The sequence below is a fragment of the Gobius niger genome (assembly GCF_951799975.1).
Source record: "Gobius niger genome assembly, chromosome: 18".
NCBI classification, from domain to species: Eukaryota; Metazoa; Chordata; class Actinopteri; order Gobiiformes; family Gobiidae; genus Gobius; species Gobius niger.
The window spans coordinates 1,539,056-1,566,097 of NC_136869.1; the positions used below are offsets into that span (position 1 = coordinate 1,539,056).

At 45.2% G+C, this 27,042-nt stretch overlaps 1 protein-coding gene across 1 annotated transcript in view; it reads left to right on the forward strand.

Moving 5' to 3' along the window:
- LOC306977858 (dynein axonemal heavy chain 5-like) overlaps positions 1-27,042 on the forward strand; it is a gene marked incomplete at both ends in the record, with an annotated part of 47,945 nt that overhangs the window by 4,557 nt on the left and 16,346 nt on the right. The window contains 22 exons of the mRNA XM_079576297.1: positions 585-750; positions 860-953; positions 4,522-4,620; positions 4,730-4,911; positions 4,976-5,095; positions 6,322-6,427; positions 6,528-6,623; positions 6,688-6,783; positions 8,135-8,302; positions 8,434-8,523; positions 9,776-10,068; positions 13,214-13,365; positions 13,437-13,644; positions 14,768-14,855; positions 14,916-15,039; positions 16,055-16,200; positions 17,502-17,594; positions 22,117-22,208; positions 22,276-22,372; positions 22,451-22,531; positions 25,486-25,740; positions 25,802-25,951. Of these exons, the coding sequence (XP_079432423.1) occupies positions 585-750; positions 860-953; positions 4,522-4,620; positions 4,730-4,911; positions 4,976-5,095; positions 6,322-6,427; positions 6,528-6,623; positions 6,688-6,783; positions 8,135-8,302; positions 8,434-8,523; positions 9,776-10,068; positions 13,214-13,365; positions 13,437-13,644; positions 14,768-14,855; positions 14,916-15,039; positions 16,055-16,200; positions 17,502-17,594; positions 22,117-22,208; positions 22,276-22,372; positions 22,451-22,531; positions 25,486-25,740; positions 25,802-25,951 (2,996 nt within the window). The remainder of the gene's footprint in view (positions 1-584; positions 751-859; positions 954-4,521; positions 4,621-4,729; positions 4,912-4,975; positions 5,096-6,321; positions 6,428-6,527; positions 6,624-6,687; positions 6,784-8,134; positions 8,303-8,433; positions 8,524-9,775; positions 10,069-13,213; positions 13,366-13,436; positions 13,645-14,767; positions 14,856-14,915; positions 15,040-16,054; positions 16,201-17,501; positions 17,595-22,116; positions 22,209-22,275; positions 22,373-22,450; positions 22,532-25,485; positions 25,741-25,801; positions 25,952-27,042) is intronic.

Here is a 27,042-nt window from a genome sequence, read left to right on the forward strand (position 1 = left end):
TCTTTTTTTGTCACATTTTTTGTCTTTTTTTTGTCTTTTTTTGTCTTTTTTTGTCACATTTTTTGTCTTTTTTTGTCACATTTTTTTGTCTTTTTTGTCACATTTTTGTCACATTTTTTGTCTTTTTTAAAATAATTTATTTGTCAATTTTTTTTAATTTTTTCGTCACTTTTTTGTCACATCGTCATCATTGTTTTCGTCTCAGTTCTGTCGCTATTTTCTCACCTTTTTCCCAGAAGCTTTTGGATTGGGGTAAAGCCAAACTGGAGAAAATGTGCTCGGTTCAGGCGGGAGTTAAGGGGTTAAGAACCTCTGAGCCTTTAGACACGCCCCCTCCACACGCTGTCTGTGGCATCAGTGGGGAGGGGGTTCTCCAGGAGGTGGGGGCGTTCCTAGGAGGACTCAGGCAAACCTATCCCTAAAATGGCCGCCATCAGAGTTTTTACAGATTACTCAGAAATACGTGAATGTGCCAAGGCAACACTTCAGCCATGTTTTTAATGAGGGAGTGACAGAATAACATGATGGAAAGCTTGAAAAAGTGATTATACCTCCCCTGTAACGTGGCGCTTCCTCTTTTCCAGCCAACAGCAGTGAGGTGGTGGCGCGTCTGGAGGGTGTGGTCTCGCTCTGGACCAATCAGATCCAGCAGGTTTTGATCGACAGCGAGCAGCTGAGACGAGAGCCGGACGACGCGGGTCCGACGTCGGAGCTGGAGCACTGGAAGAGCCGGGCGGTCACGTTCAACAGGTCTGAGGCGTCACTGAGGCGTCACTGAGGCGTCACTGAGGCGTCACTGAGGCGTCACTGAGGCGTCACTGAGGCGTCACCGAGCCTAACCTGGTCTGTGTGTGTTCAGTCTGCTGGAGGAGGTGAAGCGTCCGCACGTGAAGAAGACTCTGGGGGTTCTTCAGGTGGCCAAGTCCAAAGTGCTGCGGCGCTGGAGGAAACTGGTCAGTTCTCCATCGAGAAGCCCAAACACAAATGTATCCAAACCTGAACATAATTTTTTTTAATGACGATAACATAACGAAAGCAAGTTGAGGACGGCTTCGTGTTTGCAGACGGCGCTGTTGATAAAACAAATAATAATAATAATCTAGAAGCGCTGATCAGAGGACGAGGAGAGCGGGCGCCTTTGGGTAATAACTTTAACCCCTTAACTCCCACCTGAACCAAGCACATTTTCTCCAGTTTGGCTTTACCCCAATCCAAAAGCTTCTGGAAAAAAGCTGTGAAAATAGCAACAAAACTGAGACGGGAACAATTTTTTTATTTTTATTTTATTTTTTTATTTTTTATTTGATAGGGACAATGCATATTAATGAACAGTTGCACATGACCACTGTAAATACGCCAGATTATAGCAGAGATGCTAGTTTCCATCTGTAGTCCCTAGGCAGGCAGCACATACACAATTTACAATTTACAATTACATAATGTGATAACAATACATGCAGTAACAATTAAAAGTTTTCACAGGCCTGGTTTTCCTTTAGCCACATTTTTTTTTTAGCCACATAACAATGATGGAAATGTGACAAAAAAGTGACGAAAACATTGATAAAAATGTGACGAAAAATTTATGAAAAAGTGGCAAAAATGTCACAACAAATGGACAAAAAATTAATGAAAAAATTACAAAATGTGATAAAAATGTGATAAAAAATTGACGCAAAAAATGACAGAAATGTGATAAAAAAATGGACAAAAAATTAATGAAAAAATTACAAAATGTGATAAAAATGTGATAAAAAATTGACGCAAAAAATGACAGAAATGTGATAAAAAAATGGACAAAAAAATTACAAAAATGTGATTAAAAAATGGACGTAAAAATGACAAAAATGTGACAAGAAAATGACAAAAAATTGGCAAAAAAATTACAAAAATGTAATAAAAATGTGATAAAAAATGGACAAAAAAAAAAGACAGAAATGATACAAAAATTGACAAAAATTTGATAAAATTTTGACCAAAAAAATTACAAAAATGTAACAAAAATGAGATAAAAAAATGGACGAAAAAATGACCAAAAAAATGACAAAAAATTGACTAAAAAAAATACAAAAATGTGATAACAAATTTACGGAAAAAAATGACAGAAATGTGATAAAACTTTGACAAAAAAAATGACAAAAAAATGACAAAAAAATTACAAAAAAGTTACAAAATGAGTTGAATACCCAACAAAAAAATTATGGAAAAAGAATCTGATGCCGTGAGGAAAAAGCTCCCCTCGGTTCAGGCGGGAGTTAAAGAGGGGGTATTATGCTTTTTTCAGCCACATAGCACCAGTCTATAGCACACTACAATGATGACGAAACCTTCTGTTGGTCTGTCAATGCAGTAAATTAGAAGAACTGCCTTGTATAAAATTGCTCTTTCAAAATGGCGTTAGCAAATGACTTGAAATAGGCCCCTGTCTCTTTAAGAACCTCTGACCCTTTCCGACACGCCCCCTCCACACGCTGTCTGTGGCATCACAACAACACTGCGCTCGTCTCAACAGTATTGAAACTACGATCGGTGCATTTTAATTTTTATTGTTGGAAAGGAGCTACTGTTTATCCCTTTGGGAACAAAGGCCACACAGGATATTATTTGGAAACGAACCTTCCACACCGGACGCTTGGAAGGGGCTCTTGCCTGAAAAATAACTGCTGTTTGGAGGCTTCTCTTTGCATCTGCCCTATGGATCTCTAACTATACCCCCATGGACGACACCAGGATCTGCAGGAGCCCATACGATTCAAAGACGGACATTATCTGTGCAGGTGGACAATGGTTTTTCGAGGTTACCCGTTAGCTTGTTATAATCGACTACAGCTCATTGTTGATGAAAAGTCTGTAATAAACCACACATGTGTAAAGCCAGGCTCATTGTGTGATCATCGTAAACGCTGCTTCGAGTAGTTGCCGGCTTTATTGACGTTATTTGTGCATAATATGCTGCCTTTTTTCAATGAATGTTGTGAAGGTGAAGGTTGTTAGCTTGTCGCGGCTAATAGTGCGTTAGCTCCGGGAGAAACCACTCGGCTACGACTCACTGTAGATGAAATGTGAGCAATAAACTACACAATCAACAAGCCCGGCTCCGTGTGGGATCATCATAAAGGCTGCTTCAAGCAGTTGCCTGTTTTAGTGACGTTTTCAAGGCATAATATGCTGCTTGTATTCAGTGAATGTTCCCGTTAGCTTATCGCGGCTAGCTTGTTAGCTCCGGGAGAAAACCACTCGGCTACGACTCACTGTACATGAAATGTGAGCAATAAACTACGAAATCAACAAGCCCGGCTCAGTGTGTGATCGTCATAAAGGCTGCTTCAAGCAGCTGCCTGTTTTAGTGACGTTTTCAATGCATAATATGCTTGTTTTCAGTGAATTTTCCCGTTAGCTTGTCGCGGCTAGCTTGTTAGCTCCGGGAGAAAACCACTCGGCTATGACCCATTGTAGATGAAATGTGAGCAATAAACTTCCAAATCAACAAGCCTGGCTCCGTGTGTGATCATTGTTAAACGGTTCTTTATGTGTGTGGTGGTTTTATTGACTTCATTTGTGCATATTTCTCGTTTTCACGTGATGACTCGAGGCTTAGCATTAGCTTTCTCCGGAGGCTCTGTGCATCATCAAGGCTCAGCGCAGAACCAGACACTGAAATAAGTGTTCTTGTCACCGGTTTTAATCCTGGGTGTTTCGGTAACAGAAACACTGATGTGTGTCTTTGTAAAAGTCTGCTGTGGCTCCGGTTCACAACACATGAAGCTAATCCTCCATGATGACTCTGTTTACATCTTAGGGCTGGACACTGCGGGGAGGGGGTTCTGCTGAGGGGCAGTGGTTGGTTACTCGGCTGGTGACGAAAGGTCGGAGGCTAATTCTGGAGGTCGAGGGCGTTTCCTGAAGGAATCAGGCGTTTTATCCCTAAAATGGCTGCCATCAGAGTTTCTACAGATTACTCGAAAATACTTGAATGTGCCAAGGCAACACTTCAGGCATGGTTTTAATGAGGGAATGACTTAATAACATGATGTAAAGCTTGAAAAAGTCGATTTTGCATAATAGGCCCCCTTTAAGAGGTTATATTCGTTTCAGGAGGATATGTAGTATAAATTGTACGACGTAGCTTTATGGTTGTTCCTCCGCTGGGTTAGGAAGGTTCAGATCGTCCTGACGCAGAAGGAGAAGCTGAAGCTCCTGCTCCGACTGCAGAAGGTTCCTCAAGGCCGACCTCATGAAGTTTCCCTCAGAGGTTAAGGAGAAGGACAAATCAGACACTTTTAGGATGCAGCCTCAGACTAAAACAAGTGACAGGAAGTGAATGTGACAACAGGCTGTCAGGACTGCTCTGTGATTGGTCGATGCGTACAGGACTGCTCTGTGATTGGCCGCTGAGTGCAGGACTGCTCTGTGATTGGCCGCTGAGTGCAGGACTGCTCTGTGATTGGCCGCTGAGTGCAGGACTGCTCTGTGATTGGCCGCTGAGTGCAGGACTGCTCTGTGATTGGTCGATGTGTGCAGGACGCTGACATCACGGTGGTGGCGAACGAGGCCAGAGACAACGTGAAGTTCCTGTACACCCTGGAGCAGATCTTTGAGCCGCTGGGAACACGCTCTCCGGTATTTCTCTACGGTTTTATTCATGACATGGTGATGGAACGTGTAACAGGAAAAGCCCCCCCTGCTCTCTCTTCCCTCCCCCCGTCTCCCCCCCGCCTCCCCCCCTCAGCGCGGCGTCCAGCAGCACCTGGCTCTGCTCATGTCCAGTCTGAAGATGGTGCACACGGTGTCTCCCTTCTACAACACGCCTCAGCGAATGACGTCGCTGCTGCTCAAAGTCACCAATCAGATGATCAACACCTGCCGCCGCTACCTGTGCGGGGGCGTGGCCAAAGTCTGGGACCACCCGAGGTACCGGGCGCTCAGTCTCCTACGACTCGACTGCAGGGCGTTGTTAAGTTCTCTTCTCCTCCAGGCCGGAGCTGCTGCGGCGGATCGCTGAGTGCTGCGAGCTGAACCGCGAGTACCAGAGAAGCTTCCAGACGGTGAAGGAGCAGCTCCGGCTGAGCCCCAACCAGCGGCAGTTCAACTTCAGGTGAACCATTTACGGCAGACTATTTATACTCCCATCTGTTATAATCCTCTGTTTAACCTCTTAACCCCCACCTGAACGGATCCCATTCTCTCCAGTTTGGCTTTACCCTAATCAAAAAGCTTCTTGGGAAAAAACACCAAAATAGCCACAAAAAATAAGAAGAAAGCAAGGATGTAAACGCAACAAAAATATGACAAAAAAATCAACAAAAATGTGACAAAAATTTAGCAAAAATGTGACAAAAACTCAACAAAAATGTGACAAAGACTCAACAAAAAGGTGACAAAAATTTAGCAAAAATGTGACAAAAAGTGACAAAAATGTGATAAAAATTTGACAAAAAAATTACAAAAAATGTGATAAAAAAAATGATGAAAAAATGAAAAAAGTGACAAGAAATGACAAAAATATGACAAAAAATTACAAATATGTGACCAAAAAAATGACAAAAATTTGATACAAAAATTATGAAAAAATGAAAAAAGTAACAAAAAAATGTAAAAAAAAGTGACAAAAAATCAACAAAAAATCAACAAAAAATCAACAAAAAATAAACAAAAAATCCAAAAAATAAAAAAAGTGACAAAAATTCAACAAAAAAATGACACTTTTCGGTTGCTTTGTTTTTCTTTTGCTTTGTCTGGCAGTCTGTTGTTTTTGTTTGTTTTGTTCATTTTGTTTTGTTTTGTACATGAAAAAGTGGCAAAAATGTCACAAGAAATTGACAAAAAATTGACGAAAGAATGACAAAAAATGTGATAAAAAATTGACAAAAAAAGTGACAAAAATGTGTCAAAAAAATTACAAAAAATGGACAAAAAATGTGATGAAAAAATGAAAAAAATGTGATAAAAAATTGACAAAAAAATTACAAAAAAATGACGAAAAATGTGAAAATTTGACAAAAAATTTACAAAAAAATGGGCGAAAAAATCACAAAAATGTGACAAAAAATTTGACAAAAATGAGAAAAAAAATGGACGAAAAAATGACCAAAAAATGACCAAAAAGTTACAAAAATGAGTTGAATACCCAACAAAAAAATGGAGAAAAAAATCTGATGACGTGAGGAAAAAGATCCTCTCGGTTCAGGCGTGAGTTTTGTACATGTAAAATAACAAAAATCAATAAATCTAATATAAAATAAAAACTTGAGGTAAACCAGCTCCATTTACACACGGAGACTCACCTGTGAGGAATGTTCTCTGACTGTGTTTGTTTTACAGCGAACATTACATTTTCGGGAAGTTTGACGCGTTCTGTCGTCGTCTGGAGAAGATCTCGGACGTGGCGTCGACGCTGGAAAATCTGTCGGTCCTCGAACACATCAAGGCAAGTTTTCATTCAGTGTGACGTCACAGCGCCCTCTGCAGGTTCAGACTTGATTGATTATAAGCTTGTATGATTGTTGTAAATGTAAGACTGGTTTCAGGTGGAGGGAGTGGAGCAGATCTTTTCCAGTTACCAAACCATCGTTTCCACCACCAAGTCTAAGAGCTACGACGTCCTGGACCATCGCAAACTGGAGGTGAGTCCAGACCCGCCCCCACACTGGTCACGCGCTCATGAGTCACGGACGGCCTCTCTTTCAGTTCGACAGTGAGTACTCGGACTTCCAGAGCCAGGTCCAGTCCCTGATGCGCTCCCTGGAGGCTCTGCTGGACTTCTGGTTCCAACAGGCGCTCTCCGTAAGTCACTCAGAGATCCAGGGCTTCGTTTTTTGGCCACTGTTTAGATTTCATTGAACAATTCTTTTTAGTTTAAAGCCCTCAGAGTTTCTGCCATGTTTGTTGTTTTGAATGTAAAAATGTCCTCGATTTTTTCTGCAAACTCTGACGTCTTTCAGGTGATTCTAGTCCTGTGCAAAGCGACGTGTTGGAGCAGGGGCGGACGGGCCATGTGTCCATTCTGGAAGAGCACAGAAGGGCCTCCAGTCCCGCCTTAACCGAGCTTTACCCAAATCTAAAAGCTAAAAAGAAAAGCATCAAAATAGAGAGGATGAAGACATGAGAAAAACACGGACACAAAAACACAAGAAAAAATTATAGAAAAAATTAAATTAAAAATTCAACAAAAATGTGACAAAAATTCAACAAAAATGTGACAAAAACTCAACAAAAATGTGACAAAAATGTGACGAAAATGTGACAAAAATGTGACGAAAATGTGATAAAAACTCCACAAAAATGTGACAAAAAATCAACAAAAAAGTGACAAAAATTCAACAAAAATGTGACAAAAACTCAACAAAAATGTGACAAAAACTCAACAAAAATGTGACAAAAAATCAACAAAAAAGTGACAAAAATGTGACAAAAACTCAACAAAAATGTGACAAACACTCAACAAAAATGTGACAAAAACTCAACAAAAATGTGCCAAAAAATCAACAAAAAAGTGACAAAAATGTGACAAAAACTTAACAAAAATGTGACAAAAATGTGACAAAAATTCAACAAAAATGTGACAAAAACTCAACAAAAATGTGACAAAAATTCAACAAAAATGTGACAAAAACTTAACAAAAATGTGACAAAAATGTGACAAAAATTCAACAAAAATGTGACAAAAATTCAACAAAAATGTGACAAAAATGTGACAAAAACTCAACAAAAATGTGACAAAAACTCAACAAAAATGTGACAAAAACTCAACAAAAATGTGACAAAAATGTGACAAAAACTCAATAAAAATGTGACAAAAATTCAACAAAAATGAGACAAAAATTCAACAAAAATGTGACAAAAAAAAAAAAAACATACAAAAGGTGACACAAACAGCAACAGCGCGAGGAAAAAGGTCAGTTTTGTGGGTCTTAGCTTTCAAATGAGTCAAAAGAGGACAGAATGCTCTCGGTTAAGGCGGGGGGTAAGAGGTTAAAATATGTATTTGTGGAAGTGTCACAATTACGCTAATTTGGGCCAGGCTGGTCAGAGTCCAGGGCTGTTTTTCAGTCCCAGTGTTGGAGTCTTTAACTTCCATAATGTCGTCTAAACAAAGGCAACATGACTTTGGCTGTGTTCTGTCTCCCCGTCACAGGTGGAGAAGTTACTGGAGCTTTTGTCTCAGTTCGAGTCAGTTCCTGGTTTGGAGCTGAGGCCGTTTTACCTCGTGCTCCTTCAGAAGTTCCACAGGGAGCTGGAGCTGATCAGGAAGATCTACCAGAGGCAGAGAGAACATCCCCCGATGGGCCGCAACCTGCCGCCGGTAACACCCTCACAATGACACAGGACTGACCCACCCTCACCACCACACAGGACTGACACTCAAACCTTAAGTATCTGGGTGTTGTGGAGACTCCGGGTCCAGCAGAAGGTCCTCACGTTGTTCTGCCGCAGGTCTCTGGGAGGGTGCTCTGGTGTCGACAGCTCTTCACTAAAATGGAGACGCCCATGACGATCCTGAAGCCCAAACTGGACTTCCTCAAGGTGCGTGTCTTCAGCAGGACTAGCCTGACTTTCTCTACAGTATCAGATGTACTCGCGGGTCGCTGTAGTTACTCATGTACTGAGGGCAGTATTTCCTGACAGAATGTGATGAATATGTCAAAACCAATGGGTCTAAACGGGACTAGAATGAAACACTTAAAGAGGGGGTGTTCTGCTTTTTTCAATCACATAGCACCAGTCTATATCACACTACAATGATGACAAACCTTCTGTTGGTCTGTAAATGCAGTAAATTAGAATAACTGCCTTGTATAAAATGTCTCTGTCAAAATGGCTGTAGTGAATGTCTTGAAATAGGCCTCTGTCTCTTTAAGCTCTTAACTCCCGCCTGAACCGAGAGCATTTTCTCCAGTTCAGCTTTACCCAAATCCTACAAAACTCATCTAAATGGATCTTTTTCTTCACGTCATTAGATTTTTTTCCATCTTTTTTTTATTTTTTTTTATTCAACTCATTTTGTAGCTTTTTGGTCATTTTTTTAAATCAATTATTTTTTTTCATTTTTTGTCATTTTTTTGTCTTTTTTTAATCAATTTTTTGTCATTTTTTTGTCATTTTTTGTCGTTTTTTTGTCGTTTTTTATTCAATTTTTTGTAATTTTTTTGTAATTTTTTGTCACATTTTTTGTCGTTTTTTATTAAATTTTTTGTAATTTTTTTGTAATTTTTTGTCACATTTTTTTCCAATTTTTTGTCTTTTTTTTTATCATTTATTTGTCATTTTTTTGTCTTTTTTGTTACATTTTTTGTTTATTTTAATCAATTTTTTGTCACATTTTTTGTCATTTATTTGTCAATTTTTTCTCACTTTTTTGTCACATCTTCATCATTGTTTTCATCTCAGTTCTGTCGCTATTTTCACACTTTTGGATTGGGGTAAAGCCAAACTGGAGAGAACATGCTCGGTTCAGGCGGGAGTTAAGGGGTTAAGAACCTCTGAGCCTTTAGACACGCCCCCTCCACACGCTGTCTGTGGCATCAGTGGGGAGGGGGTTCTGCTGAGGAGCAGTGGTTGGTTACTCGGCTGGTGACCAAAGCTCGGAGGCGTCTCCAGGAGGTGGGGGCGTTCCTAGGAGGACTCAGGCAAACCTATCCCTAAAATGGCCGCCATCAGAGTTTTTACAGATTACTCAGAAATACGTGAATGTGCCAAGGCAACACTTCAGCCATGTTTTTAATGAGAGAGTGACAGAATAACATGCCTGAGGTCTGACTCTCCGCTCCTGCGTCAGGGTCCGGAGCTGAGCCGCCTGGTGCAGCTGTACAACCACACGGCGTCCGCTCTGATCCAGTACGAGCTCCTCCACCTGCAGCACTGGAGCCGGGCAGCAGAGGGCGCTCCGCTGCTGCTCAGAGAGACGCTGCTGGTGCGGCAGCAGGACCAGGCGCTGAAGGTGAACCTGCCCGAGGCGCTGCTGGAGGCGCTGGAGGAGGCTCGCTGGATGAAGAAGATGGAGGTGGAGGTTCCCAGGGCCGTGCTGAAGATGATCCGCAGAGAGACGCACGTCAGAGAGCTGCACTCACGGTACTCACACGGACACGGGTTCTTCACGCCTGGAGGAGCCGTCTGGAAACAGTCTTTGTGTCTTTACTGAGGAAAAAGTGGCAAAAATGTCACAAGAAATAGACAAAAAATTGACCAAAAAATGACAAAAAAGTGATTAAAATTTGACAAAAAAATACAAAAAATTTGACAAAAATTTGACAAAAAAATACAAAAAATTTGACAAAAATTTGACAAAACAAATTACAAAAAAAAAGACCAAAAAATGTGACAAAAAAAGGACAAAAAAATGTGACAATGTGATAAAAATTTGACAAAAAATTACAAAAATGTGATTAAAAAAAAGACCAAAAAATTTGACAAAAAAGTGACAAAATGTGATAAAAATTTGACAAAAAATTACAAAAATGTGATTAAAAAAAAGACCAAAAAATTTGACAAAAAAGTGACAAAATGTGATAAAAATTTGACAAAAAATGACAAAAATGTGATAAAAAAAGATCAAAAAATGACAAAAATGTGACAAAAATTAAACCAAAAAATTACAAAAAATAGACCAAAAAAAAGACCAAAAAATGTGACAAAAATGTGACAAAAAAATGTGACAAAAATGTGTTAAAAATTTGACCAAAAAATTACACAAATTTGACAAAAAAAGGACAAAAAAATGTCAGAAAATGTGATAAAAATTTGACAAAAAATTACAAAAAAAATGACAGTCTTTATGTCTCTAACATGTTCTCTGTGACGGCTCCTCAGGCTGGAGGAGCTCCTGCAGGACGTGGCCTCAGTGTTACAGTCTTTATGTCTCTAACATGTTCTCTGTGACGGCTCCTCAGGCTGGAGGAGCTCCTGCAGGACGAGGCCTCAGTGTTACAGTCTTTATGTCTCTAACATGTTCTCTGTGACGGCTCCTCAGGCTGGAGGAGCTCCTGCAGGACGAGGCCTCAGTGTTACAGTCTTTATGTCTCTAACATGTTCTCTGTGACGGCTCCTCAGGCTGGAGGAGCTCCTGCAGGACGTGGCCTCAGTGTTAGTCTTTATGTCTCTAACATGTTCTCTGTGACGGCTCCTCAGGCTGGAGGAGCTCCTGCAGGACGAGGCCTCAGTGTTACAGTCTTTATGTCTCTAACATGTTCTCTGTGACGGCTCCTCAGGCTGGAGGAGCTCCTGCAGGACGAGGCCTCAGTGTTACAGTCTTTATGTCTCTAACATGTTCTCTGTGACGGCTCCTCAGGCTGGAGGAGCTCCTGCAGGACGAGGCCTCAGTGTTACAGTCTTTATGTCTCTAACATGTTCTCTCTCTGTGACGGCTCCTCAGGCTGGAGGAGCTCCTGCAGGACGAGGCCTCAGTGTTACAGTCTTTATGTCTAACATGTTCTCTGTGTGACGGCTCCTCAGGCTGGAGGAGCTCCTGCAGGACGTGGCCTCAGTGTTACAGTCTTTATGTCTCTAACATGTTCTCTGTGACGGCTCCTCAGGCTGGAGGAGCTCCTGCAGGACGAGGCCTCAGTGTTACAGTCTTTATGTCTCTAACATGTTCTCTGTGACGGCTCCTCAGGCTGGAGGAGCTCCTGCAGGACGAGGCCTCAGTGTTACAGTCTTTATGTCTCTAACATGTTCTCTGTGACGGCTCCTCAGGCTGGAGGAGCTCCTGCAGGACGAGGCCTCAGTGTTACAGTCTTTATGTCTCTAACATGTTCTCTGTGACGGCTCCTCAGGCTGGAGGAGCTCCTGCAGGACGAGGCCTCAGTGTTACAGTCTTTATGTCTCTAACATGTTCTCTGTGTGACGGCTCCTCAGGCTGGAGGAGCTCCTGCAGGACGTGGCCTCAGTGTTACAGTCTTTATGTCTCTAACATGTCTCTGTGACGGCTCCTCAGGCTGGAGGAGCTCCTGCAGGACGAGGCCTCAGTGTTACAGTCTTTATGTCTCTAACATGTTCTCTGTGACGGCTCCTCAGGCTGGAGGAGCTCCTGCAGGACGTGGCCTCAGTGTTACAGTCTTTATGTCTCTAACATGTTCTCTCTGTGACGGCTCCTCAGGCTGGAGGAGCTCCTGCAGGACGAGGCCTCAGTGTTACAGTCTTTAAGTCTCTAACATGTTCTCTGTGACGGCTCCTCAGGCTGGAGGAGCTCCTGCAGGACGTGGCCTCAGTGTTACAGTCTTTATGTCTCTAACATGTTCTCTCTGTGACGGCTCCTCAGGCTGGAGGAGCTCCTGCAGGACGAGGCCTCAGTGTTACAGTCTTTAAGTCTCTAACATGTTCTCTGTGACGGCTCCTCAGGCTGGAGGAGCTCCTGCAGGACGTGGCCTCAGTGTTACAGTCTTTATGTCTCTAACATGTTCTCTGTGACGGCTCCTCAGGCTGGAGGAGCTCCTGCAGGACGTGGCCTCAGTGTTACAGTCTTTATGTCTAACATGTTCTCTGTGACGGCTCCTCAGGCTGGAGGAGCTCCTGCAGGACGAGGCCTCAGTGTTACAGTCTTTATGTCTCTAACATGTTCTCTGTGACGGCTCCTCAGGCTGGAGGAGCTCCTGCAGGACGTGGCCTCAGTGTTACAGCCTTTATGTCTCTAACATGTTCTCTCTGTGACGGCTCCTCAGGCTGGAGGAGCTCCTGCAGGACGTGGCCTCAGTGTTACAGCCTTTATGTCTCTAACATGTTCTCTGTGACGGCTCCTCAGGCTGGAGGAGCTCCTGCAGGACGAGGCCTCAGTGTTACAGTCTTTATGTCTCTAACATGTTCTCTGTGACGGCTCCTCAGGCTGGAGGAGCTCCTGCAGGACGTGGCCTCAGTGTTACAGTCTTTATGTCTCTAACATGTTCTCTGTGACGGCTCCTCAGGCTGGAGGAGCTCCTGCAGGACGAGGCCTCAGTGTTACAGTCTTTATGTCTCTAACATGTTCTGTGTGACGGCTCCTCAGGCTGGAGGAGCTCCTGCAGGACGAGGCCTCAGTGTTACAGTCTTTATGTCTCTAACATGTTCTCTGTGACGGCTCCTCAGGCTGGAGGAGCTCCTGCAGGACGAGGCCTCAGTGTTACAGTCTTTATGTCTCTAACATGTTCTGTGTGACGGCTCCTCAGGCTGGAGGAGCTCCTGCAGGACGTGGCCTCAGTGTTACAGTCTTTATGTCTCTAACATGTTCTCTGTGACGGCTCCTCAGGCTGGAGGAGCTCCTGCAGGACGTGGCCTCAGTCCTGGCTCAGATCCCGCCTCTGCTGCTGCCTCTGCTCCAGCCGCTGGTCTCTGAAGTGGAGTCCGCTCTGTCTCCGGGTCTGACCACGCTGAACTGGACCAGCCTCAACACTCAGCCCTGTGAGAACCCGGAGTCACAGCATTAACCTGCAGTAAATCTCCGTCTCTCTAACGCTGCGTCTGCGCTTCAGTCGTGGAGGCCGTGCGGCGCCCTCTGCTGGAGCTGAGGCAGACGTGCGGGCGTGTGAGGGACGTCCTGGACTGTCGCGTCGGGCGCCTGCTGGAGCGCATGTCCACGGACACGCTCCTGACCCTGCCCGAGCGCGAGCCCGTCTCACCGGAGGAGCTGCTGAGCCAGACGGAAGCGAGCGTCCGAGAGGCGTCCGGCGCTCTGAGCTGGTAACACGAGAGTCTAACCCACAACCTCTGAGATAAACCACTCTGACACTGACAACATTAGCCTCGGTCAGGCATTCCCAAAGTCCAGGACATCACAGCCCCCTCGTCCATCTTAAAACCTCTCAGGCCCCCAATGAAATGATATCGTTATCGCAAAGCTGCCCCATAGGGGTTCATCTGTAACTCCTTAACTCCCACCTGAACAGAGCACATTTTCTCTAGTTTGGCTTTACCCCAATCCAAAAGCTTCTGGAAAAAAGGTGAAAAAATAGCGACAGAACTGAGACGAAAACAATGATGAAAATGTGACAAGAAAGTGAGAAAACTTAGACAAAAAACTGGCAAAAAATTGACCAAAAAAATTATGAAAAAGTGACAAAAATATTTAAAAAAATGGATTAAAAAAAATGACTTTTTTTTTTTTTTTTTTTTTACAAAAAATGACAATTTTTTTTTTTTCAAAATTCATCATTTTTTCAGAAATTTTTTGTCATTTTTTTGGTGGCAAAGTGGCAAAAATGTGACAAAAATTTGATAAAAATTTGACAAAAATTTGACAAAAACAAAACAAAAAATTGATTAAAAAAAAGGACACTTTTTTTACAAAAAAAAAAAGAAATGACAAAAAAAATGACAAAAAAATTGTGAAAAAATGATGAAAAAGTGGCAAAAATGTCACTAAATTGACAAAAAATGACGAAAAATTGACAAAAAAGGACAACAAAATGACAGAAAGGGACAAAAAAATTGAGAAAAATTTACAAAAAAATGAGGAAAAAATGAGGCAAAAATGGCAAAAATGTGACAAAAATGTTATAAAAAATTTGACACAAAATTGACAACAAAAGGACAAATGTGACAAAAAGTGACAAAAAATATACTCTTTGACAAAACATTTACAAAAAAGTTACAAAAATTAGTTGAAACCCCCCAAAAAATCTGATGACGTGAGGAAAAAGATCCATTTAGATGGGTTTTGTCGATCTTAGCTTTCAAATGAGGCGTTACACTGGCCTACAGGATTTGGGTAAAGCTGAACTGGAGTAAATGTTCAGGCGGGAGTTAAGAGGTTAAAGAGATCCATCCACGTGTCTGACTGTGTGTCCCGTGTTGCTGTGTCCAGGCAGAGCCAGCAGGTGGAGCTCTACGTTTATGAGCTGATCGAGGAGCTGAAGAAGAAGATGAATCCGTCGGACGCCGCTCGCCTGGAGGTAACGACTGTGAGGTCTGATGAGTTTGTGTGGATCCATCGTCTTCTCTCTCGCCCACAGGAGCCGTTCGTCTGCCTCCAGCCCGACCCCAAACACAAGACGCGCTGCACTTCCTGTCTGCCCTGCCGCTGCTTCACTCTGATTGGCCAGCTCTGCCACAGGAACACGGAGGCGCTGGTCAAAGGTGGGGTTCGAGAGCCTTAACCCCTTAACTGAGCCTGAACCGAGCACATTTTCTCCAGTTTGGCTTTACCCCAATCCAAAAGCTTCTGGAAAAAAAGGTGTGAAAATAGCAACAAAACTGAGACGAAAACATTGATGGAAATGTGACAAAAAAGTGACGAAAAATTGATGAAAAAGTGGCAAAAATGTCACAAGAAATTGACAAAAAATTGACAAAAAATTGACAAAAAATGACAAAAAATTGACAAAAAATTGACAAAAAATTGACAAAAAATTGACAAAAATGTGACAAAAATGTGACAAAAAAGTGACGAAAAATTAATGAAAAAGTGGCAAAAATGTCACAAGAAATTGACAAAATGTGACAAAAATGTGATAAAAAATTGACAAAAAAATGACAAAATGTGACAAAAAAATGACAAAAATGGGATAAAAATGTGACAAAAAATGTGATAAAAAAATTACGAAAAATAACAAAAATGTGACAAAAAAATAATAAAAATGTGACAAAATGTGACAAAAAATTGACGAAAAATTACAAAAATGTGATAAAAATTTGACAAAATAATTACAAAAAAATGACAAAAATGTGACAAAAAATTGACCAAAAAAAGACCAAAAAATGTGATAAAAAATTTACGAAAAATAACAAAAATGTGACAAAATATGACAAAAAAAATGACAAAAATGTGACAAAAAATTGACGAAAAATTACAAAAATGCGATAAAAATTTGACAAAATAATTACAAAAAAATGACAAAAAAAGACAAAAAATTGATACAAAATTTATGAAAAATAACAAAAATGTGACAAAAAAAATGACAAAATGTGACCAAAAAAATGACAACAATATGACAAAAAATGACAAAAAAGTTACAAAAATGAGTTGAATACCCAACAAAAAAATTATGAAAAAAAGTCTGATGACGTGAGGAAAAAGCTCCTCTCGGTTCAGGCGGGAGTTAAGAGGTTAAACCATCAGACGGTGAGTAAACGATTCTGTTTGTTCTCACAGGAACTAAACTGTCCCTGGACGCTCTGAGGAAGCGGCTGTTTGTGCAGAAGCTCCAGAGCGGCCCCTGCAGCCCCCCTCTGTTCACCACAGACATCCAGCTGTGCATCCCCAACGTGGTCCTGCAGCCCAGTCTGGACGACATCCAGGTGAACCTCACAGCAGAAACACATGGGGGCTTTAGGAGGTGCTAAATGTCAGTGTGTTAAAGGGGGGTGTTATGCAAAATGGACTTTTTCAAGCTTTCCATCATGTTATTCTGTCATTCCCTCATTAAAAACATGGCTGAAGTGTTGCCTTGGCACATTCATGTATTTCTGAGTAATCTGTAAAAACTCTGATGGCGGCCATTTTAGGGATAGGTTTGCCTGAGTCCTCCTAGGAACGCCCCCACCTCCTGGAGACGCCTCCGAGCCGAGTAACCAACCACTGCTCCTCAGCAGAACCCCCTCCCCACTGATGCCACAGACAGCGTGTGGAGGGGGCGTGTCTAAAGGCTCAGAGGTTCTTAAAGGAATAGGCCACCGTTTTTACATACTAAAATATGTTCTTACCTCACTTTAGCCGAGTTAATATATCCCCGTCTGGTCTTTGTCCGTGCGCTCACACATACGCAGCCTCTCCCACATGTCACATAGCTCCAAAAAAGCTCACGATAGAAGCTACCAAGCTCTTCCACGTGTTCCCTATTTAAATAAAGTTACGTAAAGTGTTTTCATGCGAAGTATATTTACACAGAAATGTAGCATGTCGATTTTATAAGCAGATAAAGAGGGGGACTATATTGTGAGGCGTAATGATACGAGGAGTAAAACGTCCGCGCAGTAACTCCTAAAGGTTATTGACGGAAGTGAGCGGGGGAAGTCTTTAGGAGTTACTGCGCGGACGCTGTGCTCCTCGTATCATTACGCCTCACAATATAGTTCCTCTTTTTATCTGCTTATTAAATCGACATGTTACATTTCTGTGTAAATATACTTCGCATGAAAACACTTCACGTAACTTTATTTAAATAGGGAACACGTGGAAGAGCTTGGTAGCTTCTATCGTGAGCTTTTTCGGAGCTATGTGACATGTGGGAGAGGCTGCGTAAGTGTGAGCGCACGGACAAAGACCAGACGGGGATATATTAACACGTCTAAAGTGAGGTAAGAACATATCTTAGTATGTAAAAACGGTGGCCTATTCCTTTAAAGAGACGGAGGCCTATTTCAAGACATTCACTACAGCCATTTTGAGAGAGACATTTTATACAAGGCAGTTATTCTAATTTACTGCATTTACAGACCAACAGAAGGTTTGTCATCATTGTAGTGTGATATAGACTGGTGCTATGTGACTGAAAAAAGCAGAATACCCTCTCTTTAAGTGAAGATTTTAGATGAAAGAACGAGTCGTGGCTGAAAGAACGATGAGGGGAGTAAAGAGTAAAGAGTTGTTTTGTCTCCAGGTCTTGGTGAACAAACTGGTGGCTGTGGTTCTGTCTGTGACCAAAGACATCCCTCTGTGGACGTACAACCACCTGCTCTACAGGCAGCAGCAGGTACTGACCGACCTCTGACCCCAACACCCTCCACACGACCTCTGACTGACCCAAACCCCCTCCACACGACCTCTGACTGACCCAAACCCCCTCCACACGACCTCTGACTGACCCAAACCCCCTCCACACGACCTCTGACTGACCCAAACCCTCCACACGACCTCTGACTGACCCACCCCCTCCACACGACCTCTGACTGACCCAAACCCCCTCCACACGACCTCTGACTGACCCAAACCCTCCACACGACCTCTGACTGACCCAAACCCTCCACACGACCTCTGACTGACCCAAACCCTCCACACGACCTCTGACTGACCCAAACCCCCTCCACACGACCTCTGACTGACCCCAACCCTCCACACCACCTCTGACTGACCCCAACCCTCCACACCACCTCTGACTGACCCAAACCCTCCACACGACCTCTGTCTGACCCAAACCCTCCACACGACCTTTGTCTGACCCAAACCCTCCACACGACCTCTGACTGACCCAAACCCTCCATACGACCTCTGTCTGACCCAAACCCCCTCCACACGACCTCTGACTGACCCAAACCCTCCACACGACCTCTGACTGACCCAAACCCCCTCCACACGACCTCTGACTGACCCAAACCCCCTCCACACGACCTCTGACTGACCCAAACCCTCCACACGACCTCTGACTGACCCAAACACCCTCCACACGACCTCTGACTGACCCAAACCCTCCACACGACCTCTGACTGACCCAAACACCCTCCACACGACCTCTGACTGACCCAAACCCTCCACACGACCTCTGACTGACCCAAACCTCTTCCACACGACCTCTGACTGACCCAAACCTCCTCCACACGACCTCTGACTGACCCAAACCTCTTCCACACGACCTCTGACTGACCCAAACCTCCTCCACACGACCTCTGACTGACCCAAACACCCTCCACACGACCTCTGACTGACCCAAACCTCTTCCACACGACCTCTGACTGACCCAAACCCCCTCCACACGACCTCTGACTGACCCAAACCCCCTCCACACGACCTCTGACTGACCCAAACCTCCTCCACACGACCTCTGACTGACCCAAACCCCCTCCACACGACCTCTGACTGACCCAAACCCCCTCCACACGACCTCTGACTGACCCAAACCCCCTCCACACGACCTCTGACTGACCCAAACCTCCTCCACACGACCTCTGACTGACCCAAACCCCCTCCACACGACCTCTGACTGACCCCAACACCCTCCACACGACCTCTGACTGACCCAAACCTCCTCCACACGACCTCTGACTGACCCAAACCCCCTCCACACGACCTCTGACTGACCCCACACCCTCCACACGACCTCTGACTGACCCAAACACCCTCCACACGACCTCTGACTGACCCCAACCTCCTCCACACGACCTCTGACTGACCCCACACCCTCCACACGACCTCTGACTGACCCAAACCCCCTCCACACGACCTCTGACTGACCCAAACCTCCTCCACACGACCTCTGACTGACCCAAACCTCCTCCACACGACCTCTGACTGACCCCACACCCTCCACACGACCTCTGACTGACCCCAACCCCCTCCACACGACCTCTGACTGACCCCACACCCTCCACACGACCTCTGACTGACCCCAACCCCCTCCACACGACCTCTGACTGACCCCAACCCCCTCCACACGACCTCTGACTGACCCAAACCTCCTCCACACGACCTCTGACTGACCCAAACCCTCCACACGACCTCTGACTGACCCAAACCCCCTCCACACGACCTCTGACTGACCCAAACCCCCTCCACACGACCTCTGACTGACCCAAACCCTCCACACGACCTCTGACTGACCCCAACACCCTCCACACGACCTCTCACTGACCCAAACCCCCTCCACACGACCTCTGACTGACCCCAACACCCTCCACACGACCTCTGACTGACCCAAACCCTCCACACGACCTCTGACTGACCCAAACACCCTCCACACGACCTCTGACTGACCCAAACCCCCTCCACACGACCTCTGTCTGACCCCAACTCCCTCCACACGACCTCTGACTAACCCAAACCCTCCACACGACCTCTGACTGACCCAAACCCTCCACACGACCTCTGACTGACCCAAACCCTCCACACGACCTCTGACTGACCCAAACCCTCCACACGACCTCTGACTGACCCCACACCCTCCACACGACCTCTGACTGACCCAAACCCCCTCCACACGACCTCTGACTGACCCAAACCCCCTCCACACGACCTCTGACTGACCCAAACCCTCTCCACACGACCTCTGACTGACCCAAACCCCCTCCACACGACCTCTGACTGACCCAAACCCTCTCCACACGACCTCTGACTGACCCAAACCCCCTCCACATGACCTCTGACTGACCCAAACCCTCCACACGACCTCTGACTGACCCAAACCCCCTCCACACGACCTCTGACTGACCCAAACCTCCTCCACACGACCTCTGACTGACCCAAACCCTCCACACGACCTCAGACTGACCCAAACCCTCCACACGACCTCAGACTGACCCAAACCCTCCACACGACCTCTGACTGACCCCAAACCCTCCACACGACCTCTGACTGACCCAAACCTCCTCCACATGACCTCTGACTGACCCCACACCCTCCACACGACCTCTGACTGACCCAAACCCTCCACACGACCTCTGACTGACCCAAACCTCCTCCACATGACCTCTGACTGACCCAAACCCCCTCCACACGACCTCTGACTGACCCAAACCCTCCACACGACCTCTGACTGACCCAAACCCCCTCCACACGACCTCTGACTGACCCAAACCTCCTCCACACGACCTCTGACTGACCCAAACCCTCCACACGACCTCAGACTGACCCAAACCCTCCACACGACCTCAGACTGACCCAAACCCTCCACACGACCTCTGACTGACCCCAAACCCTCCACACGACCTCTGACTGACCCAAACCTCCTCCACATGACCTCTGACTGACCCCACACCCTCCACACGACCTCTGACTGACCCAAACCCTCCACACGACCTCTGACTGACCCAAACCTCCTCCACATGACCTCTGACTGACCCCACACCCTCCACACGACCTCTGACTGACCCAAACCCTCCACACGACCTCTGACTGACCCAAACCCCCTCCACACGACCTCTGAGTGACCCAAACACCCTCCACACGACCTCTGACTGACCCCCACACCCTCCACACGACCTCTGACTGACCCAAACCCCCTCCACACGACCTCTGACTGACCCAAACCCTCCATACGACCTCTGACTGACCCAAACCCCCTCCACACGACCTCTGACTGACCCAAACCCTCCACACGACCTCTGACTGACCCAAACCCTCCACACGACCTCTGACTGACCCAAACCCCCTCCACACAACCTCTGACTGACCCAAACCCCCTCCACACACGACCTCTGACTGACCCAAACCCCCTCCACACGACCTCTGACTGACCCAAACCCCCTCCACACGACCTCTGACTGACCCCAACACCCTCCACACGACCTCTGACTGACCCAAACCCCCTCCACACAACCTCTGACTGACCCAAACCCTCCACACGACCTCTGACTGACCCAAACCCCCTCCACACGACCTCTGACTGACCCAAACCCTCCACACGACCTCTGACTGACCCAAACCCCCTCCACACGACCTCTGACTGACCCAAACACCCTCCACACGACCTCTGACTGACCCACACCCTCCACACGACCTCTGACTGACCCAAACCTCCTCCACACGACCTCTGACTTTTTTGTCATTTTTTGTCACATTTTTTGTAATTTTTTCGTCACTTTTTTGTCAGTTTTTTTGTCATTTTTTTGTCACATTTTTGTCATTTTTTTGTCATTTTTTCGTCACTTTTTTGTCACATTTTTTGTCATTTTTTTGTCACATTTTTGTCATTTTTTTGTCATTTTTTCGTCACTTTTTTGTCACATTTTTTGTCATTTTTTTGTCATTTTTTGTCATTTTTTGTCATTCTTTTGTCATTTTTTGTCACTTTTTTTGTCTTTTTTTTGTCTTTTTTTCGTCACTTTTTTGTCACATTTTTGTCATTTTTTTGTCATTTTTTTGTCACTTTTTTGTCACATTTTTTTGTCATTTTTTTGTCACATTTTTGTCATTTTTTTGTCATTTTTTCGTCACTTTTTTGTCACATTTTTTGTCTTTTTTGGTAATTTTTTTGTCACTTTTTTGTCACAATTTTTTAAATTTTTTCGTCACATTTTTTGTCACATTTTTGTAATTTTTTTTTCTTTTTTTTTCTTTTTTTTGTCATTTTTTGTCATTTTTTGTCATTTTTTGTCATTTTTTTGTAATTTTTTTCTTTTTTTGTCACATTTTTTGTCATTTTTTGTCACACGACCTCTGACTGACCCCCACACCCTTCATGCATGATTAGAGGCCGATATATCTGGCCGATACTTGTGTATATCGGTCGTGCCTGTCATGGAATGGTGATGTGTGATGATGTTCTCACTGAGCTGCTGTTTCAGACGGAGCAGGCCGCAGCAGATGATGTTCCTCTGAAGCCTCTGGTCCTCAGGCCTGTGGAGAAGCAGGTGTCGGAGCACAAGGACATCAGCAAGTGAGTCCTGCCCATAAACACCAGCGCCCTCTAGTGCCGCGTCGATGTAATGCACTCTGTGTCTCAGGCTGGTGCTGCAGCTGAGCTCCGCCGTGTCGTCTCTCAGATCCTCCACAGCTCAGACTTTAAACCAGCTCACGGACTTCTCCTGCCTCTGGCTCCAGGTCTGGGACGTCTGACTCAAACCTGTCTCATCTTCTGAACTGAACCTCGAACTTTGTAAAGCCTGAGTTTGTCTCCAGGAGCCTGAGGAGCAGGTCCAGGTTTTCCTCCAGTCCAGTCCATCTCTGAGCGACTTCAGCGCTCAGATCCAGCACTACTCGGTGAGTCCAGACCCGCTTCAGACCCGCTTCAGACCCACTTCAGACCTAGCCTGGCATCCAGACTAATCTCCGATGTTTATTAATGAATAAACAGGAGACTAGTCTGGCGACGCTGTCGTAGAAAAGCTACTGCTGGAGGCGGGACTAATGTGGGACAACCGAAGCGCAGCAGCCAATGAGAACATAGCGGATGTGGCGACAGAAACAGTGACAAGAAAGTTGTATTTGTCATTGGGACATTAACAACGGAGTTCAGTAAATGACTTCTGTCGTTTATGTCAGAAAAACTTAAGAACACAAGCAAACCGGAGCATTACGTGAAGTGGTTTCTTGTGTTGAAAAACTACAAAACAAAGGCGCAACAACGTGACTCCCGTTCAGGGAGCTGCTCTGATTGGTCGGTCGGCTCCATATCGCTGCGTCACTTCCTTTGAAAGCGCGGTCTGGTTGGCGAGACTACTTTAGACCCACTGCAGACCCACTTATGAAAATTTTACCTCATGGTTATTGTGACCAAAATTATCAAGGTTTTCAGTATTATCGCGGTATTTTTTTAATGTGTGTTAATATGTTGAAAGCATTGATAGTCCTGCACAGTTTAACAGTGCTTATTATATAAAAAAATACAGACAAAGCCTTTTCAAAAGTGCAACTTTTCACTTGAAAGTAAAGGAACTATAACGATGTGTTGTTGATCGTTTCGAGGGTGTTACATGGACTATTTATAGCGCCAGAAACAAAGAAGAAGAATATTTTTGAATAAGATAAACCGTTTATATCAGGAAAACTGTCCTCAGTTTGTTTCCTTCCAGTGAGCTTTCGCTTTGCAGATTTGGGAAATGCCTCAGACAGTGATCATTGTTAAATTCATAAAACTGTGGCGAGAGTGAATCTGCCACCGGGAGCCCCGTAACGCATTGTGTCATCTTGCGGAGGTATCCGGACACGGCTTATACTGGCGGTGGCCAGAAAGTTTAGTTTTGGTTGTAGCTACACTGCGTTCCAAATTATTATGCAAATTGGATTTTTGTGTCAAAAAGGTAAAAAAAAAAGCAATAATAATGAAACTCATGGACGGTATCGTGTCTTGGGGCTCTATGAATCACTGACATAAATCTCAGAGACCTGGGATGATTAGTGTTCAGGTTAAGCCCAGTTAAGGGAAAAACTACTGAAAAGGGTGTTCCACTTTCTTATGCAGATCATCATTTTCAAACAATATGGGAAAGAAAAAGGGTCTGTCTGCTGATGAAAAGCGTGAAATAGTTGAATGCCTTGGTCTAGGTATGAAAACCTTCGATATTTCATGAAAGATTAAGCGTAATAATCGTACTGATAAGAGATTTGTGGATGATTCAGGCACACTCAGGTTTGTACAGATAAAGACATAATATGGACGGTTTCTGCCAGACAAACACATCAGATTAAGAGAACAGATGCCACAAAGCAGCAGACAGGTATTTGAAGCTGCTGGTGCCTCTGGAGTCTCCCGAACATCAAGGTGTAGGACCCTCCAGAGGCTGCAGTTGTGCAAAAACCTTCTATCCGGGCCTCCCCTAAACTGTTCATTGAAGCTGATGAACAGAAACGGCTGCAGTGGCTCAGAAATACATGAAGACTCATTTTCAAACAGTCTTGTTCACTGATGAGGCCGTGTAGCCCTGGATGGTCAAATCAATGGAGTAGTGAATGGTTGGTGAATGGCCACAATGTCCCAACAAGGCTGTGACGTCAGTAAGGAGGGGGCGGAGTCAGAGTCATGGTGAGAGAGCTGGTCGGCCCCATTAGGCCCTTTTAGGCTCCCTGAAGGTGTGAAAATGACCTTTGAAAAATATGTGGAGTTTCTGATTGACCACTGTCTTCTATGCTACAAAAAGAAGAGCCGTGTTTTCCCGAACAAAATCCTCTTCATGCATGACAACGTACCATGTCACACTGTAAAGAATACCTCTGCATCACTGGCTGCTATGGGCATAAAAGGAGAGAAACTCATGATGTGGACCCCCTCCTCCCCTGACCTCAACCCTATTGAGAACCTTTGGAGCCTCAAGCAAAGCATCTGAGGGTGGGAGGCAGTTTTCATCCAAACGGCAGCTCTGGGAGGTTATTCTAACATCCTGCAAAGAAATCCAAGCAGAAACTGTCCAAAAACTCACAAGTTTAATGGATTTAAGAATTTTGAAGCTGCTTCACACAAGGGCTCCTTTGGTAAAATATAACTTGACCTGTTAATATTTTTTTGATTGAAATAGCTTCTGATTTCAGTAAATATGACCTCCTAATGCTACAAATACAACAAATGATCATTTTCAGTTAATTACAAGCTTTAAAATGTATTGAAACGATGAGTTGCATAATAATTTGGAACAGTGGATTTTGAGGTTTTTACTATATTTATTTTTGAAAAAAATACTGTTATCACTAGGAATTTTTTTCCACCACATTTAAATGATCCTCTACCAGGTAAAGACTTAAAAATTATGCTGACTCTCATTTGAGTTGACAATTTAGAAAATCAGAGAAAAATGTCATTTGCATAATAATTTGGAACGCAGTGTACAGAGGCGCCTGCGGCAGCTTCAGCAGAGGAGACGGCGCCTCATGAGGCTCACTTTGCCTACGGGCGCCGTAATCCACCGCGGTAACATATTTTTTCAAAAACAAGACGATAATTATTATTGTCAACATTTTTACCGGGGTTTATGCTACACCGGTAACCGTGACATCCCTACATGAGGGATTAAGTCTCATCAGAAAGTATTTATTTCACAATGAATTACTCTGCACATATTTGCCATTTACTTTTGGAATATTTAAATTTCTCAGTTAATGAAGGTTTTACATGTCTTCTAGGAATTATAAATACACATTAAAATATTGTATTTGGGCGTAAAGTGGCGTTAAAAGTCATGCATTTGAGACCTCATGCTGCCTCTCCCATGATGCTCCGTTAGACCCTGGAGGCGCAGATCGAGGCCCTGCCCCCGCGCTGGACCGTGGCCTGGCTCGTCCTGGACTCCGGTCTGTTCCGTCAGTCGCTGAAATCCGAGTGTTCCCAGTGGAAGCGAGCGTTCGGCTCCGCCCTGAACCGCCAGGCCGCGGCGCAGATGGACGGAGTCTTCTCGTTCGTCGACGCCGCCATCAAACGGCTGCAGCGGCCAATCACGGACCTCGATGACGTGCGCGCCGCCATGGCGACGCTCAGAGAGGTGCGTCGGGCAACTTTCCGCTTGTTTGTGTGAGATTTAACACGTTCCAAACCCGCTCCAGATCCGAGACGAGGAGATCCGGATCGACGCGTCCCTCGCTCCCATCGAAGAGTCCTTCTCCCTCCTCCTCAGGCACCAGCTGAGCTTCACCGACGGGAACGCAGAGAGGACCGACTCCCTGGGCTACCACTGGGAACAGCTGCAGGGCCTGGTGAGCACCGAGGCCAGAGGAGCCACCCGACCGGAGCTAACGCACGTGTGGAGCTAACGCACGTGTGGAGCTAACTCACGTGTGGAGCTAACTCACGTGTGGAGCTAACGCACGTGTGGAGCTAACGTATGTGTGGAGTTAACTCACGTGTGGAGCTAACTCACGTGTGGAGCTAACGCACGTGTGGAGCTAACTCACGTGTGGAGCTAACGCATGTGTGGAGCTAACTCACGTGTGGAGCTAACGCACGTGTGGAGCTAACGTACGTGTGGAGCTAACGCACGTGTGGAGCTAACTCACGTGTGGAGCTAACGTATGTGTGGAGCTAACGCACGTGTGGAGCTAACGCACGTGTGGAGCTAACTCACGTGTGGAGCTAACGCACGTGTGGAGCTAACGCATGTGTGGAGCTAACTCACGTGTGGAGCTAACTCACGTGTGGAGCTAACTCACGTGTGGAGCTAACTCACGTGTGGAGCTAACTCACGTGTGGAGCTAACGCACGTGTGGAACTAACGCACGTGTGGAGCTAACGCACGTGTGGAGCTAACTCACGTGTGGAGCTAACGCACGTGTGGAGCTAACTCATGTGGAGCTAACTCATGTGTGGAGCTAACGCACGTGTGGAGCTAACGCGCGTGTGGAGCTAACGCGCGTGTGGAGCTAACGCGCGTGTGGAGCTAACGCGCGTGTGGAGCTAACGCGCGTGTGGAGCTAACGCACGTGTGGAGCTAACTCACGTGTGGAGCTAACTCACGTGTGGAGCTAACGCACGTGTAGAGCTAACGCACTTGTGGAGCTAACTCACGTGTGGAGCTAACGCACGTGTGGAGCTAACGCACGTGTGGAGCTAACTCACGTGTGGAGCTAACTCACGTGTGGAGCTAACGCACGTGTGGAGCTAACTCACGTGTGGAGCTAACGCACGTGTGGAGCTAACTCACGTGTGGAGCTAACTCACGTGTGGAGCTAACGCACGTGTGGAGCTAACTCACGTGTGGAGCTAACTCACGTGTGGAGCTAACGCACGTGTGGAGCTAACTCACGTGTGGAGCTAACGCACGTGTGGAGCTAACTCACGTGTGGAGCTA